Source organism: Rhea pennata, chromosome 2 (genome assembly GCF_028389875.1).
Source record: "Rhea pennata isolate bPtePen1 chromosome 2, bPtePen1.pri, whole genome shotgun sequence".
NCBI lineage: Eukaryota > Metazoa > Chordata > Aves > Rheiformes > Rheidae > Rhea > Rhea pennata.
In genome coordinates, this window is record NC_084664.1 from 44,913,418 (window position 1) to 44,931,260 (window position 17,843).

General features: G+C 39.0%; 1 protein-coding gene across 8 annotated transcripts in view; it reads left to right on the forward strand.

The window, feature by feature from the left end:
* Positions 1-17,843, forward strand: part of RBMS3 (RNA binding motif single stranded interacting protein 3) — a 700,426-nt gene that overhangs the window by 548,554 nt on the left and 134,029 nt on the right. For all 8 annotated transcript variants that reach the window (XM_062569353.1, XM_062569354.1, XM_062569352.1 and 5 more), the window contains one exon: positions 9,860-9,939. In XM_062569353.1, the coding sequence (XP_062425337.1) occupies positions 9,860-9,939 (80 nt within the window). The remainder of the gene's footprint in view (positions 1-9,859; positions 9,940-17,843) is intronic.

Sequence of the window (17,843 nt, forward strand, 5' to 3'; positions counted from 1 at the left end):
GATAGCAGACACTGTAGTGCTACCTCTGTCTGTGATGTAAAAGCTCATCGTGCACAGAGAAATGTTAACATGACACTGGCTGAATTCAAATGGAAAAAGGCAAAACATTTACAGTGAAATACAGCGTTCTGTTCTTTATGCATTATTATATCATATGATATGATAATATTATCATATATGTTATCATATTATCATATATATTATCATATCTTATCCTCTTCAACTTATTCATCAATGACCTGATGAGGGGATGGAGTGCCTCTAAGCAAGTTTGCTGATGATACCAAGCTGGGAGGAGTGGCTGAGACACCTGAGGGCTGTGCTGCCCTTCAGAGAGACCTGGACAGGCTGGAGAGCTGGGTGGAGAGTAACCTCGTGAGGTTCAACAAGGGCAAGTGCAGAGTCCTGCACCTAGGGAGAAATAACCCTAGGCACCAGTACAAGCTGGGGGCTGACCTTCTGGAGAGCAGCTCTGCAGAGAAGGACCTGGGAGTGCTGGTGGATGACAAGTTGACCATGAGCCAGCAATGTGCCCTTGTGGCCAGGAAGGCCAATGGTCTCCTGCAGTTCATTAGGAAGACTTGCCAGCAGGTGGAGGGAGGTGATCCTGCCCCTCTACGCAGCCCTGGGGAAGCCTCATCTTGAGTACTGTGTCCAGTTCTGGGCTCCCCAGTACAAGACAGACATGGAGCTACTGGAGAGAGTCCATCATAGGGCTACAAAGATGCTCGGAGGGCTGGAGCACCTGCCCTGTGAGGAACGGCTGTGAGAGCTGGGCCTCTTCAGCCTGGGGAAGAGAAGGCTGAGGGTGGGGGGGAGGATCTTATCAATGTGTGTAAGTACCTGAAGGGAGGGTGTCAAGGGGATGAGGCCAAACTCTTTTCAGTTGTCCCGTGTGACAGGACAAGAGGCAATGGGCAGAAATTGAAGCACAGGCAGTTCCGCCTGACCATGAGGGGGAAATTCTTCCCTGTGAGAGTGACAGAACCCTGGACCAGAGAGGTTGTGGAGTCTTCTTCTCTGGAGATATTCAAGGCCCACCTGGATGCAACCCTGTCTAACATGCTCTAGGTGACCCTGCTGAGCAGGGGGGTTGAACTAAGTGATCTCCAGAGGTCCCTTCCAAACTTAATGATTCTGTGATTCTATGATCATAGTTAATGACATGATTTTTTCTAGCTCACTAAATATAGATTGGTATAATGCAAGGATAAACTTACGTTTTAAAAGTTGGCTTTGTTTGTAGGAATGTATTTAATTATGTAGCTAATTTCAAAAAAAAGTATCACTATCTAACATGAAGGTTGTGTAATTCACCAGGCTAACAAGAGAGGGGTAAAACCTTGGCTCCACTGAAGAATACATTAGAATTTGACTTGAGCAAAGATGTAATTTCTTGAGAAATTCATAGCTGCAGTTGAATGTTGACTCTTAACTTTGCCTTTGCACTACTAGAATTACCAATAAAAGCTTTAATTACATGACCACATGATCTTCTTTTTCTAGTAAAGTGCTATTCAGTATCTTTTTATAGTTTGTCACTCGAAATAGATGATTTTGTTTTGCTTTGCTTGTAGTCATGGAGTTCACGGTCATGCTACAGTGTGAGCACGTGCTAAGTTGTTATAAATACAGTACTGCTAGGAGGTGGCAGCTGTGTTTCGGTCCAGATAATACTTCAGAAGCTCCGAAGAGCAACTGCTGTGGTGACCTTGTCCATTACGTGTTCAGACCTGGAACTTTTCTTCACAGTGTAGCTGCCCCGTGCTCTTCAACTACCCATAGAAACACAATAGAAACAGTTAGTTTTGCGAAAACTGAGATCATTCAGCATTCAGCGACTTTGAAATTTGACATTTTAAAGTTATTAATTAATCGCTATGATGATTAAGAATCACTTTTTGATTCTGCCCAATTATGTGAATAATCAATCTCAAAGTAAGTATATTCAAAAAGCAATCGGAAGTGAAGACTTATATACACAGCTATTGTCAGATTTTTCTCCTGAATTTGTAGGATTACCACAGTTTCATAGTACTGCAGATGGCTACTTAAATCATTTATAGCCAAGGTAACTTCAAGTGTTTTCAAATCAAACTTCTCTGAGTAACGTCTGGCTACACTGAACTTCAGTTCAGCCTCTTTTAAAGTATGAACACACAAAACTAGCTCTCTTTTTTAAGCTGTAAAAACATTTCCTCTCATTTGTTTCCCTCAAAAGCAACTGAACAGATTTTGCTAAATCTTTCTGGAAAGTTTCACTGTGTCATGAACCCAGCTGTGCCTAGGTACATTCGCAGGGGGAGATTTTGGGGAGGAAAGTCATAATGAGCAAGGGACCTGGGAAAGGAAAGTTTAACTGTGGCTCCCTAGAAGTCCATTCAAGTGAAACAGAGTTAACATAAGCTTGAGAGCCATTCTCCACCTTGCCTGGACATTGTATTTCCAAGCCAGGGCTGCCGGGCTAAGCTCTCCATCGGAGCTGGTGCTTCTGCGTAGAACGAGAGAATGATGCAGCATTGCCCTCGCACAGGATTTCGTCACAAGACTAGGAAATGTAGGTGTTTTTCTTAAATCCCCGTTGCTGAGAGTTATCTAATTACTGCAGCATCTGATCCTTCATTTGAAAATTGTAAGTGGATTGCTCAGAGCTTAGAACAAAACGTAAAAAGCATAGTCTTTAATCTTCAAAAAAGCAAAGAAAAGCCAAAGCAGCTAGATTGGAAGGTTTTTTCTGAGATATATTTTTGAAGCAGAGATATATTTTTAGAACTGATATATGATCTCTTACAACATGATTTTTGCAAACTAGACTTCAGCAATAGTGTTAGTGAGTGCAGAAAGATCAGAACCAGGGAGTAAGTAAGATGGTCTTTGAGCATAACTGGGGTCACTGGGTGGGAAAGGGGACTAAGAGCATGGAGGGCAATGTTTAACTTCGTTCTGAAGATATTTTTACTGTCACTCATGAAAAGGTAACTAAATGCTAGAAGATCTGGCTTTCAGCAGGCCTGTAAAGGGCTGAGATCCAGGTGTCAAAGTGGAGAAGATAAAGAAGTGACATAGGCAAAGTGGATCCAAAGCACTGGTGATATTCTGCTAAATGAGAGGGGGAATATTTAGAAAGGGAGATTTGAAAGGGTCAGTGGTAATGCTAGTTTGGAGGCAGAAAACTGTTAGCAGCACTAGAGGATAGAGAACAGCCAAGTAGTTTAATGATGCATTTGTGAAGAAGGCAGATGCTTTGTCCTTCCTTATTTAAGGGTTTAATTGAAGACGGTTGAAAAGGTACTATAAAAGGTGCTATAAATTTAACTTGAACAAATCCATCATCTGGGAAGAAGTGCAGGATTAGATATTATGAGGAACATTCTTACTTTCAGTCAGAAAAATGATCTGTCAAATCCTATATCTTGGACAGGAAATTGATCTATAATTGGATATCTCAGATGAAACTGGAAATCCCAAACATATCACAAGACTTTGTGTGGTATCTGTAAAATATTCTCATGCCCACGGTGACAAATTTCCATTGAAATGCCTCCCTGGAAGGGGCTCATAATGACACTGCGAGTGCTAGAGAATCTTACGGAATGAGAACATTATCTTTGAGACCCTCAAATTCCCATCCAGCATTGCATCCTGGGCCAAATTTTGGTAGACTCAATATATCCATGAAAATGTTGCTGAAACTGGGGCTACACTTCCAGAGAGTTGCAGTCCCCAGAGAGGAGCAAGTGAGGCAGGATCTCAGGACAAACGTCATCAGGAGGGCATAACATGAAAATAGATATGAAGCCCTTAAAGGTGAGGAGAGAGGAACAGGGCAAATTAGGAGCCATCTGGGAATTTGGCTGAGCAATTTTGATAAGCCCTTGGTACAGAGAGTTTAAGTGAAGAACCCCATAGTGTGTGCACACCTAGGGGCACAGAGGCATTGGGATGTATGTCAGGGAGGGACTTCCTGATACCACTGAATCAATGAAATAAAAATTGGTCTTTAGAACCCTGCAGTAAAATGCTGTTAAGGTATTATTTGAGAATCTTCTCTACAGAGATAGTAATATAAATAATGCTATGCATACATGTACCACACTCAACTAAAGAGCAGAGAAAGCATTTATAGGTCCTTTTAAATAATAAAGTGCAAAGAAAGTGTTAGAAACCACTAACTTTTTTTTTATTTTGTTTGCTATCTTGTAACTTAAAATGACCTTGCAAGATTCACCCCGCGAGCGACATTTTACAACAAAGTCATAAGCCTTTGAAAACAGAAATTTATGATAGAAATGCTGACAGTCAGACAGTCAAGTATTGCACTGCTGGCAGGCACCAATATAATACTTAACCTGAGAGTGTGAAGACAGTAGCATAAATCAGCCTGGGTCTAGGTAGAAATGGCTGTGTTCATACTGTTCTTTTCCAGTAACATGAGAGAATTTGTCCAATGTAAACTGTCATAAAAGGATGTTATGATCCTGTTCCAGGGAATGACCAAAGTCGAGAGATTCTCAGTTAGTTCTCCTGTCACCGCAGAGAGAAAGGAAATATTGAGGAGATACGTCTGTTCCTTCAGGAGGGATCTGGAGGGATCTGTAATAGAGAATTCACCTGTTTTGTTGTTTGGAGTTTTGGCTCTACCCTTGTCTTATGGCTAAAGCTGTTTCAGTAGAGCTTTGAATGGAATGATTTTTTCTTCCTGCATGTGTTTTTTATTAAAATTTGCGCATGCTTATCTCTGTTTTACATGTATTAGTTTTAGTCTTTGGAAATACTATTTGACTCCGTGACTGAAAGCAAGTAAGAGAAAATGGGAAGGAGATTTTGAGCCTCACACAGGATCATTATCCATTTATGCTAGTTTTGCATGGATTTCAGTACAAATGGATCTGCTCCAGACTGCACTGAAGCCAAATGAGAGAGCCTAGCCTTTAATTTGTATATGCTTTTCATTAAAGGAAGTTTTGCATTGGTCTGTGTTTTTCAGGATAATGTCAGTGTCATTTAGGCATCAGACACCCGCCAGTTGTTCATGCAAACAGAAATGAACATGAGGCGTATACAGGCAAGACATACTGATAAAAAATAGATTTTATGTAAAACAAGGAGAATTTGTCCAAACGAATATCTCTTCCTAGTCAAAGGGAAATATTTTCCATCATATAACAGATTTAAAACAAACAGTACAGCCATCTTGAAGCAATCTCTTACCAGTTGAAAAGATGGGGACACAACATACCTGAATCACTTACAGGACAGAAGAAAATCACAGATTGCAGCTATATCACAGCTTTTGAATGCCAGAAATTAAAACAGCAAAATAAATTTTAGAAATCATTGACCATGTCACCATGAAAGAATAAAGAGCAGAATATAAAGAGGACTGGGGACTAAGAAACCTCATACTAATAAGGACTATTTTGTAGCGTCAGAGTATTTAAGACAAGAAGAACATTTTCTCTGATCTCTTTTATATCATAGGCAGTTAAAGTACTCCCAGTTACCTAATACTGAGGTATTACTTGTCTTGGACTGAAATAAAGCTTTTAGAAGAGATTCGAAGATACCAGCCAAAAAAAAAAAAAAAAAAAAAAAAAAAAAAAAAAAGAAAAAAGAAAAGAAAAAGAAAAGCCACCTCTTTTCTAAGTAACATTCCGGTGGATCATCTTCCTTGTAGTTAAACATTTCTGCCTAATTTCTCTTTTAAATTTATCTGGTTCTTGTCATGACTTTCTCCACAAGATTAAAGAGCTACTTAATACCCAGTTTATTCTACCCACAAAGGTACTTATGCATCACTATCAAACTGCCCCTCTAGTCATATTTTTGATAGGCTAAGGAAATTTGAGTTCTCCAGTGTGTCTTCTAACCATGACCTCAGTTCTTCAGGCTTCTCATCTGTAAAATACTGCCGCTACCTACCTACTTCCATTGTTGGAAAATGCCTTAAATAGTAAAGAAAGCCCCCTCCTGCAGGATTTATTATTCCTACTCGTATTAATATACTAAAACAACACTATTATATGTTGATCGTAATATAAATATGGTAGCAACAATTTAAGCAAATTCAAATATTTATTTGGAATACAAAAAACATAAGCCTGACTCTCATTTACATTATTATTATTAAGTGAAGTGACTATAGGGTATATGGAAGTCAAACCCACATTTTTAGCCACACACTGGTGACTATATGATATTGAATATTTCTTTCATAATAATTATGTAGTCATTATATTATTCTTTATAGTGTAAATTTATAAACTTTGTTTTGTGACACTGCGTCAGTCTTTGAAATAAGCCTGTGAAAGAGCTTTATTTCTACTTTTTTTTTTTTTTTTTTTTTTTGGTGCATTTTCATTATGAAGGTTCCCTATTACTTGTAACAGCGTGTAATGGCTACTTTGGAACCACCACAGTCTATAGAGAGAATATTAAGATTCTTTTAAATGATATAGGATAAATATTTAACAGCAAGAGGTGAAGCTCAAATGATCTGGTGGCGATATCTGCTTAATATTAAACACCCCTAATTGTTCATTTACTGATCATATTGGAACATCTTAACTTTGTAAACTATGGCTAGAAAAACTGTAACCACAGCCTTTCTAGTTAGATTTTCTAAATGGCTTTCCTTTCATTTGAATGGAATATACTCAGTCTAGATACTGTATTTGAAAACTCTACTTCTGAGTCTGCAGAACCAGGAGATGTATAGAGACACATACAAATAAATTTGGGTATTTTTGTTGTTTTATTTGTTTTAGATAATTTTTTTTTTACCATTAACAAATACTAAATGAACCTGGATTTTGGCTTTGATAATTTTTTTCTGCAAAGCATTTCTTTACTCAAGCTGATACTCCTATGCATTCTAGTTATCTTCAAATTGTATTTGAACATGAATTATCATCTAAGCTCCCTTTGAAATCAGCACCAAAAACATATTGTTGAAGAGAGTTTGATACTTGGCAAAATGATCTGATCAGAACCAAATTTCTGTTACCTCGTGAAGCTGATGTCCTCACCTTTCCAGCAGGAGAGCTGAATATCCATATAATTCAATAGAAATTTTTAAGGCAGCTATCTTTCCCTCCCCCCAGAAAATTATCATTTGCCACATTTTTGTTCCTTCAGTTATGAAAAAAAACCCACAAACCTAAAAAATGGGTTTAATTGTGCTTTTGCTGCAAGTTTACCCATGCTCTGATGACATTCTTCTGTAGGAAACCTGTCCCTGGAGGCTAGCTTTTAACGTGCAATGTTCCTGTTAGTGATACTTTTGTTAAATAGAAATCCCACCCATTCAACATTTTGAAACATTTGCATCTCAGACAAGATGAATAGATCCATGGCAAAAAGCTTAATTTGTTCCTCTCCCTCAATTTTGAAGACACAGTGAAGACACACTAGCTACACTAGAGGAATTCCATAGCTTTTCAAAGAAAACATCGGTAGAATTTATTAGTGTAGGCTAAACAAAAGTACATTTTTCTTTGGGCCCTTTCCCAGATATGGAAGTCATCCTGGCTAAAATAAATAAACAGTGAAAGAGGAATCTCTCAGTTTATGTGTGCAGATGGATAGCTTCAGCTTATGGGGAGGCACCCAGCATAGACATTGCCACCTGGTCAGTGTTTGAACTAAACCAAAACCAGCGTCTTGTGGTGGCAAGTGTCAGGCAGCTTTAGTACTATATCTGGTTGTTCCCTCCTCTGTAGTCCTCGTTCTTCCCAGTCCATCGGTATTCTAACTAAATTAAAAGCCAGAACACAATTTGAAAAAATAACTTCTAAAAACAGAAATTATTGATGCACACGATAAAACTATAATTCACGCATATATACCGCTGGGATAGACCTGATTAGGTGGCGGCCGGCGGGCCGACGAGCGCCGAGCTGGGAGGCAGGACGTGCGCGTAGCAGAAGGCACGCGGACGCTCAGGTAGCCGGGACGGCGAGCGGGTGCAGCAACGCGTCTGAAGGGAGCACGTGTAGCCGGCTTTGTCTGTTATGCCATCTTTTCCATCGAGCTTGATAACGCCGGCGTCGGTTTCAAGCGATGCGTGTGCCAGATTACAGAGAGCTGGCAATGGCGTTTGAGAGCAGTTAATTGTGAAGCTTGAGATGAAAATGTGCACATTCTTTTTAAGACTGCTATTCGAATGATGGCCTTTTTATCCCAGAACACTGTGGGTTTCATTCTTATTCTCTTCCCACATAAAATGCATAAAGTGCACTGAGTCTCTTTCACTTGGCAGCTTATATATTGCATTCTTTGCAGGGGCTGTTTTGCCTTGTTAAAATGTGCTCCATGTATTAAAATGAAATTGTCAGTGCTGCGTGGTGCAACGTAACGTGGTTTGACACTAAGCGCCTGCAGCTACAGCAAACAGACTTTTATTGCATTTATTCTTTCAGAGACAAGAGTCTCTAAAGGCTCAGTGCAGACATTTGCTTAGTTAAATCTGAATGAAGCCAAAGTTAACAAGTCCCAATGTCTTTGGGCTTGTAGGAATGGCCCAGCCCAGAAGACATAGAAGTAAAAATGGTGATACAACTCAGAAGAGGCAATTTTTAATGGTTCCACCTGAAACAAGCTGACAAAAAACTTTGAATAGGTCAAAATATTAAGTAAGACTTTTTTTTTTCCTTTTTTTTTCTTTTCTTTTTTCCCACCATTTTTTTTTTTTTTTTGGCAGTGGTGGTGGTTTTGAGGTGTTCTTTTGAATTCCAGCTTTTATCCTGGGAGACAGCCCCCTGCTGTAAGCTGTATGTTGAGACTCTAATCCATGAACTATACAGAAGGCATGTTAACTCTTTCTCATGACCACGTGATAGGAAGGGTGGTGGATAAATGTGTTTTTAAAGATCTTGAGTGGTAAGAAGTAACTAATATTTATGTCAGTGGAGTTATTTTGGAAGGAGCACCTGGAGGTAAGAACCAGGATATTGAAGGAATATTGAATGTGGTTTTAAACACAGTTTTTAGAGGAGAAAAAACAGTACATTTTTTGCTTGGTTATTAGCTTTCCATTTCTCTCTTTCCTCTCTTCAAGCGTTTCTGTACACACTCTGTAGCAGTCAACTGTTCTCAGGACCAGCGTGCAGTCAGTTTGCAGGGTCTGAAGGAATTACAGATTCCTCAATGTGATATAAACATGGTTTAGGATTCAGCCAGTATGCTTCAATAATATATGTACTAGTTCTGTGTTAATGCTTTAATGCTAATACTGAAAGCCATGCATGAGGTCATACAAGATGATGAGTAGGTCATTTCCTCTGGCAGTATTGTGTGGAACTTCATGTCTTCACCCTGAATCTGGCTTTATGTAGTAGGCACATATGTGTTCTCTTTGTTTTACTGTACAGTCTGTCTTTGCAGGGTGGGTTTTTTATCATCGTAAACCTTAACAATTGTTGCTTAATCCTCCGGGTTGTTGTCCAACTCCTGTTCTTTTTCATGCCCTTTGAGGTTATTTTGGGTGCCCAAGAAATCTGGAGAGGAGTCTTTTGCCTTTTCAGGCAGCACGTGACACTATAAAGACTGTCCTTGTTCAGGGTGACCTCCAGAGTCAAGCACGAGCTGTTCCTTGACACGGCCGCAGCTCAGGCACAGCTGGGAGCGCAGCTGCAGGCTTTGAGGGTGGTGGGGTCTCGCTGCTGGCCACACCATCCTATAAGGAGCTCCACTGGTTTCTCTGCAGAAAGTAGCAAGAACAGCTTTTAAGATTTCTATCAGCATCTGTACTTGTCCTTTTCTCTTGTTTTCCTTTTTATTTTTGCTGACTGAACATTTTCATACTGTTCTAGTAACAATTTTTGCCTCTATCCTCATCCCGCCCTTTTCTCTTTTCTAGAATGGAGTCTACAGAAAAATGTGAAGTAGTAATTCAACATTTTAATGGAAAATACCTGAAAACCCCACCTGGTCTACCAGGTAAGTGTAGCCATCACTTATTCACTGAAATTTAAAATGCACTGAACAATTTAGAATACAGAAGTACTGGAGTGTATGTTGGGCTTGGCAATGTTATTGGCCCATCTATGAAGGCATACAGCTCTTGTGGTTGAAGCCAATCCTTTATGATCCATAAGGACTCAGTCCCTGCCCAAGTTAGTGTTAATCAAACATTTTAGTCTGATAGTAGTGAGTTTAAGTGTGCACAAAAATCATGTTGCCTTCATGTGTCTAATTTTTTTCCAGTTAGAGCAAAGACCACATAATTAAATATCTGTGCTTTCATTATTACCTGGGAATATAGCTAGATCGACAACTGTGTTACAGGTTATAAAAGGACCAGGATTTCAGGTTGTCAGGATCCCTTTAACAGCAGCTGCTAATACTCATGGAGGGCAGTTCATATATGAAGCAGTTTTATACCATTTGTACTTGCCATAGCTTAATGAAATCCTGTCATTTTCTGGCAATATCCATAGAATATATTCAGTGGTGTATCCCTGCCACATCTAAAGCCCAGTTCCAGCCATTACCTTTCTTCTGAAATCTTCAGCTGTCATCTCTGTGGTCATCAACTGTGCAAAGTTTAGTGATGAGTTGCCTGATTCTTGGTGCTTGACAAGACCTCCCTGAGGCCACAAATCTGCAAAGATTCCTCCCTCAAATTGTCTAAAGAACTAGTTGTAATTCCTGGAGTTAAATGAGCAGGAAAGCAGGAAATCCTTGTTGCAGGAGCTGCATCTTAAGTAATTCTCAGCCTTTTTTTTCTTTTTCTTTTTTTGTTACTTTCATTAAATTCCTCCTTATTCATTGCCTGGTTCTTTATGCAGAAGATGCACTTAATACTCTAATTAAAAGAGAGTCATCTGCACAACTGCTGTGTACAGTAATTGAACGGTACAATGTACATATAAATTATAGTCAAATCACCTTCATGCAAAAATGTAAAACTTCTAGCGCAGGCTGGAAGACTCCATATCATAGACTTCTTTTTTTTTAAAAAAAATGTAGTTATTGACAATTTTGCTTGGCTCTAACTATCATATATTACCTGTGTGAAATATGGCAGACTCGTGCTATGCAGAACAGTGGGCAGAGTAACGTAGGCAGAGCCCTTGAAGCTTTGGCATGGTATGCGTACATTAAGTCACAGGAGTAACCTATTTAACATCGTAGCAATACCCGATGGAAGGAGTGTGAATAGCAAGGATGCGGTACCCTGCATGCTCCGTGGTCAAATTCCAGGTTGTCTCATACAGGACACATTACTTGAGCAGGAAATGAAGGAGAATATTTTTATACTGCCTGCTTGAGACAAAAAGAGCAGCATGATAAGGAATGAAAACTAAAAATTCAAAATTGTTTTCTTTAGGTTTTTTATTTTTAAATTAGCTTCCAATCAGGAATAAGATGGTTATTCAAAGCGAACAATGTGGGACACAAAATAGGAGTTTTGATCAGATAGCGTGATTGCTTATTTTTCTTCCAAGAGATAGAGTGAAATTAGATATTAATGGTTATAACTATTACTGCATTCTCAGTTAATCGGCTCTTCATCTCCTGAAGAAAGTTTCCATGTGAGAAAGTTGTTGGATGTTTTTCCCTCTTATTTATTGTGCTCGTACAGCGTTTGGTTGCAAAGATAGTTTGAGAAGTAAATATTTTGAGAGTTATCATTTACCTGGGTGCTATTCAGATGCAAGCAAAGCATATTGCTTCTTGGGGCAGAGCTAGGTAAAATCAGTAACTGGTCTAGCTGAAGTACAGAGTGTCTGTAAAATCCCATTTGGTCCTTTTAAGAAACAGGTTTTGTAGCTCCTAACACAAGAATTAGAAATTATCATAGTATATTTGATTCACATAAAAGAGAGTATTTGGGCCTAATTATTAGTGTAGGGTACTATTGAAATCTATGTTTAAAGATTTTTTTATTCCTTCCTTCCTTTCCTGTGAAGCCAGAGAGCAAACATGATCACATGAGCAGTTGGGTGGATTCAAAGTGATACTGGCCATTCATATTCATTCACTTCTTACTGCAAAAAACATTCAGTCCTACTTTCTTCTTATTGACATAGTTTCCCATTACAACTTCTGCTTAGTTTTTACATCTGCGTTATGAACCTATATTTAAGCTTCCCAGCAAGATAGAAACATCTTGCTTTATCCCCCTCCTGGCAATTGCTTATCTTCCTGCATAGAGAAGCAAGGAGAATCAAGTCTCCTAGCATACTTGGAAAATCACAATCAGAGTCTGAGCATTATCCTCCCAGCATCTCAGTAATTGGCACGGAAATAAAATCGGCTGTAGTTATTGCTGTGACCTCTTTATGGATTTCAGTTAAAAAATGAGGAACCAGGGAACATTAGCGGAAGTATGCAACACTGTCTGTTATTAACCTTTACTGCTCAAGACATGATCTTACTGCAAGGGAAAAGTAATCAATCCTTTCAGGGTTAAATTAAATTGATTGGGGATTTTCATCTGGATTTCTTTCAGGCATGGCAGTGAGCGGGGCAGTTTTTACATTTTTGTCCACATCTCCTCTCACCCAAATTCTGATCTTCAGGTTCAAGGCTTATCACCTAATAATTGATTGGATGGGGCCCATTAGAAAAGAAATCAGCTTGGCTGCCAGACATTTTATACCACCCCATTTCCTGAGGAAGTTGTATTATGGACCACATGTACTGTTTTGGCAGCTAGCTTCTCTCCATGCTGGCCTCCTCAGTTATGTTCCCCAAGATGTATACCCTTGTTGGGCCAAAACACAACCACTATAGTTGAGTGACAAACTTTTTGGAAGCCTGCTTGCCAGGTGTCATGACTAGGATGTGTCATTACAAGCAATTACATGACAAGGGCATGTCTGTACCTTGCACCGTAACAGATAGGATCTTCAAAATGCAATGGGAAGTGTGTATATGAATAGCGTGTGTGTGTGTGTATTATGTGTGTGTGGTAAAGTGTTCACATGTGGGGCCGTTGTGCTCAGTTATCAAGTCATGTCTGAAGAGGGACTGGTGGGGGTAGTTTTCATCTGATGCTAAACAGCCCATCAGAAAGGCTGGACACCGCAGTTCTAGCTTTCACAATGAATAACTCATGGAGCATGACTTCGTATATCCTCCCAAAGGTGTATCTCAAATGTTCATTTTGAATACAGAGTTCTTTCCCAGCTAGTGTTCCTATGACAAATGAGATGTAGATTTGGTTGGATGTACTTTTTTGTTAGAAATAAAACAGATGTTACAGCAGACTACATTTGTGTAACTGGGCACTTGAGCACAGCTGGGGGTCACTCATCTAAGCTGGCCCAGGCCGAGAGTACGGGAGGAAAGGGTAAAGCTTTGCTGCTCCTACAAGGAAAGGAAGGCACAGAGGGTGCCGTGAAGGCCCTTTATTCTGCATGTTTCCCAGGCAAAAACATATCACACCTTGCTTGACTTCCTAACTTGAACTACTGTATATTAGCTCATAAAAAATGCAGAGCTGGGCAGTTGCAGTTGCAGACTGCCCTGCTTCAACCCTGTGACAGTGTAAAGGTTATTTGCTGGCACTTAAAACTCTTTGCTGGTCAGATGTGCAATACCTAAGCAAACAGAGCAGTATTGTGTCTGTATTAGTAAATCATTCTTGCTAAGGGTCCTTCTCCATCTAACTCCTTGGCTTCATTCCATTCAAAAGGGAATTGCTCAACTGCCCTGCTTGCTCAACAAATAAGCATTTCAGGATGTTCAGCCTTAGATATACAGTGCAAGATAATTGTCTGTCCCATAAATAATTAGTAAATATCTTTGTATTTCTTCCAGGCTGAGAAAGTTACAGTTGTCTCTAGAAATCTGCAAACTCTTGGTGCTCTGCAGATTCCATATGAATTTCATGAACACTCTCAGTAGTTTTGATTGTTTTTAGAGGCTTTTTGGCTTATGTTTTCCCTTTATTAGGAATGTTTTTCTGAAATAAACAGAGCAGAGCCCAATGGGTAAGTTTTCACACAGCAGAGTGCAGCCCCATGTGAGGCTGATTCTGTAGACCCCTTCTTACCACTACGAAAAGAGAAGTCAACAGATGAGTAAGTCTGACCAAATGAATAAATCTGACTATAGCGCCATACTGCTCAATCAACATGTGACAGGCAGTATTAACAATGAAGGTCCTTCAGTACTGCCTCTCTTTGCATTGGTGAATGGGGTGCTTTAACATGAAATCCTGTTCATCTACCACTTTTGCAAGCACTGAATTCAAGTAAAAATGCCCAACTGCTCTGTCAGTAGCAAACCGATTTCTCTTTGGATTGGCCAGCTTAGGATACAGTTTTAGTGTAGAGTTTTCAAAGCGTTCGGCTCCCAATATCCTTGGATGTCTTTAAAAATCTTAATTTTTCTCTTTTTGAATAAATGCAAAGGCTTAATGATTCCTCTCTGGAATCTCACAGGAACATGTCTCAATTGCGATAATTATCCTCTGCTGATGCTTCCACTATGCTCTCTCACAGCACTTTTTAGTAATTACAGTACTTCCTGAATTTCATTTGCTTTGTAAATACTTCTGGTTATCAGATGCCATGGGGCCAATTGCTAGCTCTGGGAAAATTTCGAGAAGGTGAATGCATGAATATAATGCATGTTCAAGAATTTTGTATTGTTCCTTTTTCGTAGTAACTATATGTTCCTTTTGTTATTATTTCTAATGTGGAGCTACAAATATCTTACACAAAGAAAGCGGAGGGAAGCAATATATTCATGTAGGTAAGAGTGCCACAAGTAACAAACAACTGTGGCATTTTGGGGCAAGAGTTTTAGCAGAACAAAACCTTCAATTGGAAAAAAGTCCTCAACAACACAGATGTATTTGCAAGTGCCTCAGACAGCAAGACTTTACTTCAAATAATGATCATTATTGGCCCTGCCCTTAAATAGGGCCCAAGAACTGCCTTTTTGTGAAGACTCATTTCACTAGAATGAACTGATAGTTATATTTTCTGCCTCTCTCATTAGTTTAAATATTTCTCCTAGGTCATCTCTTAGCTTCTCCAACCATGGAGAGTAAATTCAATTATTTAATCTTTGCTTCAGAGAAGTAGTCTTAGAACACGGAATTGCATACTTAAGAGCAATATTCTTTCTAGGAGATCATGAATAAAACATTAAACAGTATTTCCAGTTGAGGGTTTGATGGGCAATGGATAGCAGCAAGTTTTACACAGTTTTTCTTTCTTTCTTACTGGATCAGCAAATGATACCATGTTTGTCATTAGTGGTGCTGTAAATAGGTTTTCTCAGTGGATGAACTTAAAATGTTTTGCTTCAAACTGCTTAGCCTCTTTCTCTTAGTTTGCCTCTGTATCTTTTTATTTAATTGTGACTCTTCATTCATATGTGTAAAACACTAAAAAGCTATTCTAAAAAATGATTTTGTTGAGGAGTTTAATCTCATTTTACCAAGGTAAGTAATGCATTACTATATATATGTGTGTGTGTGTGTGTGTGTGTGTATATATATATATATATATATATATATATATATCTCATTTATCTCTCTCTCTCTCTCTGTATATATATATAGTTTAGTTATACTAGTTAGCTTAAAACTTTCGTTGAGTGCTACAGAGAACTTCGAATAAACAGCATTCTATTAAAGTTTAGTACTGGTAATACTCTGTGGACCTGATTTAAAAAAGGTTTTTATCTCTTACGTGTTGTTATCTTCAGAAATGATCTGTGTTCAGAAAAACAAAGTTCCCTTATTTGTATCCTCACTGCCTTTAACATATACGATGTTAATATTATCTGAATTTTTTACATTGTCTACTTTCTAGGAATTCCATTTTGTAAATATTTTTATTGTTATCTGCTGGCTGCAGTGTATAAATCCATCCCTACTATATCAGAATATATGATCTATGTAAAGTCCATTGAAAAATAACTGTTTTAACAAATTTTCCTTTTCTTTATCCTGTCCCCAATTCCCAACTGTCATTTTTAATGGAATCGCAGTTATCTTTCGCTCTCTGTGCTCCACAAGTGCACATGCTGAACTCATAGTTAGCAGAAATTTCTTTTACATCTTGAACCCTCTAAGCATCCTTTTAACTTCTGTCAGTTCACAGTCTTTATCTTTGGCAGAGAGTTTAAATCTTTAATTCCTTCTGTTATTGCTTTGTCTGAGTCCTCCAGGCATGAGGGTGCCGTGCCTCGTCATGATTTGGCCCCTGGGTGCTGCTGCTGTCCTCGGAGGCCTGCCGGCAACCCAGGAGCAGTCCCCACCGCAGGTCAAGCGCAGCACAGGCTCTGGGGACCACTAACCAAGGTTGTGTGGGACATTTGGTGGTGCCTCAGGGCATATGCAGCCACTGGACTGTGCATCTGTAGGGAAGTACAGTTTTGTTATGAGGACATGACATAATGGATAAAAACACATAGTAGGAGAGAGTCGTCAAGATGGACTTCTTTGTGAGAAACTACAGGATGGGTCCAGAATCAGTAGGAAACATGTGCCCTTTTGCTTAGAAAGCAGTTGCCTGGTTGGCCTTCTGTGGCTTCATTCTGTGGCTCCCGCAGGTTTCAATGGTATGGCCAACTTTATCAGTGCTGCTTCTTCTGTTTAGGCCTTTTAGAGACATGCCATTCGTACAACACCAGCAGAAGCTCCCGGCCGTTCCTCCACCTTGTGCATGGCTAAATTTCACTTGTAGTTAGTTCAGCCTGAACTTACTCTTCAGTTATAACTATCGGATAGATTGTGACTTTGATTCAAATCAAGAGTTTCTTGGAAATCAAGAGTTTGTTGCATTTAAAAGTCAAAAAATATCTGTGTTACTTCATGCCATCCATGAAAATTTCAGATGCAAGCTGTGTCATTTTTGATCACTGAGTAAGACAGGTTTCTCCATCTTCAGCTCCATCTTTTTTTTTTTTTTTTTTTTCCTCCAGACTACATTTATTTAACCTCCAGGTAGGACACTTCCTTGGCTGATGTTGCTGTAGATGCTTTTGATTTCATAGCAGACATTTCCATTTCCTGCCGTAAAGATCCATTCCAAATTTTCTGGACTTCTTGGAATTTAAAACTGTGTATTTTTTAAGGACAATGGATGTGTTTTTTGAAAAAAGTTTCCCTACTTACTCAAGACTTGATCTCATTTCCATTTAGCTCAGAAGAAGACTCCCTTTCACTAGCAGGATATAGGTTTAGATGTTACCCAGTAAGCCACAGTAGATGATGTGTACTTATTTCTTGAAGGAACGTAAGTTGGGCTAACTTATATTTCAGATATGTATTGGTGATAAGTCATGTAGTTTGGCTCTTCAGGGAATGTGTGTGAGAAAAGACTTAGGCCCTAGACAGTCTGCACTGTATAAACCCTTATAAACATCTTGATGGTGGGGTAGATCTCAAAAGAGCTGATGTTCTACATTTTTTATGCCTCCTTTTATTTGCACCGGTACTGGTCTGCAGGTTTTGGGACAAAGGACCATATCTTCTTATATTTTAAATAACTATTTTATGAAATATTTACTTCTGAAATATGGTCATATAATTAGTGAGAAAATCTTTCACTGATGTTTATTACTTCGTAACTGAAAGTAATAAAAAAAAACGCGTAAGATCAGTTTGTGGTAATGCAGTAGTTTGGGTCGTGATGTATAAAACAGCATTACTGCAGTTTGAATTAAGATCTTTGGCTTGGTTTATAAGATTGAAGTTAGAGAACAATATGGCATGCAAATGAGAGAATATTCCATTTTTCTTTCTGCAACAATATCACCTGTCGTATCTTTCCTAGTATTTCTGGAAGTCTACAGCGTCAGTCGAGAACTGCATTCTTTTATCATTCATAACATCTAGTGGTAATGAACTGAGTCACAGTTTCTAATTCTAA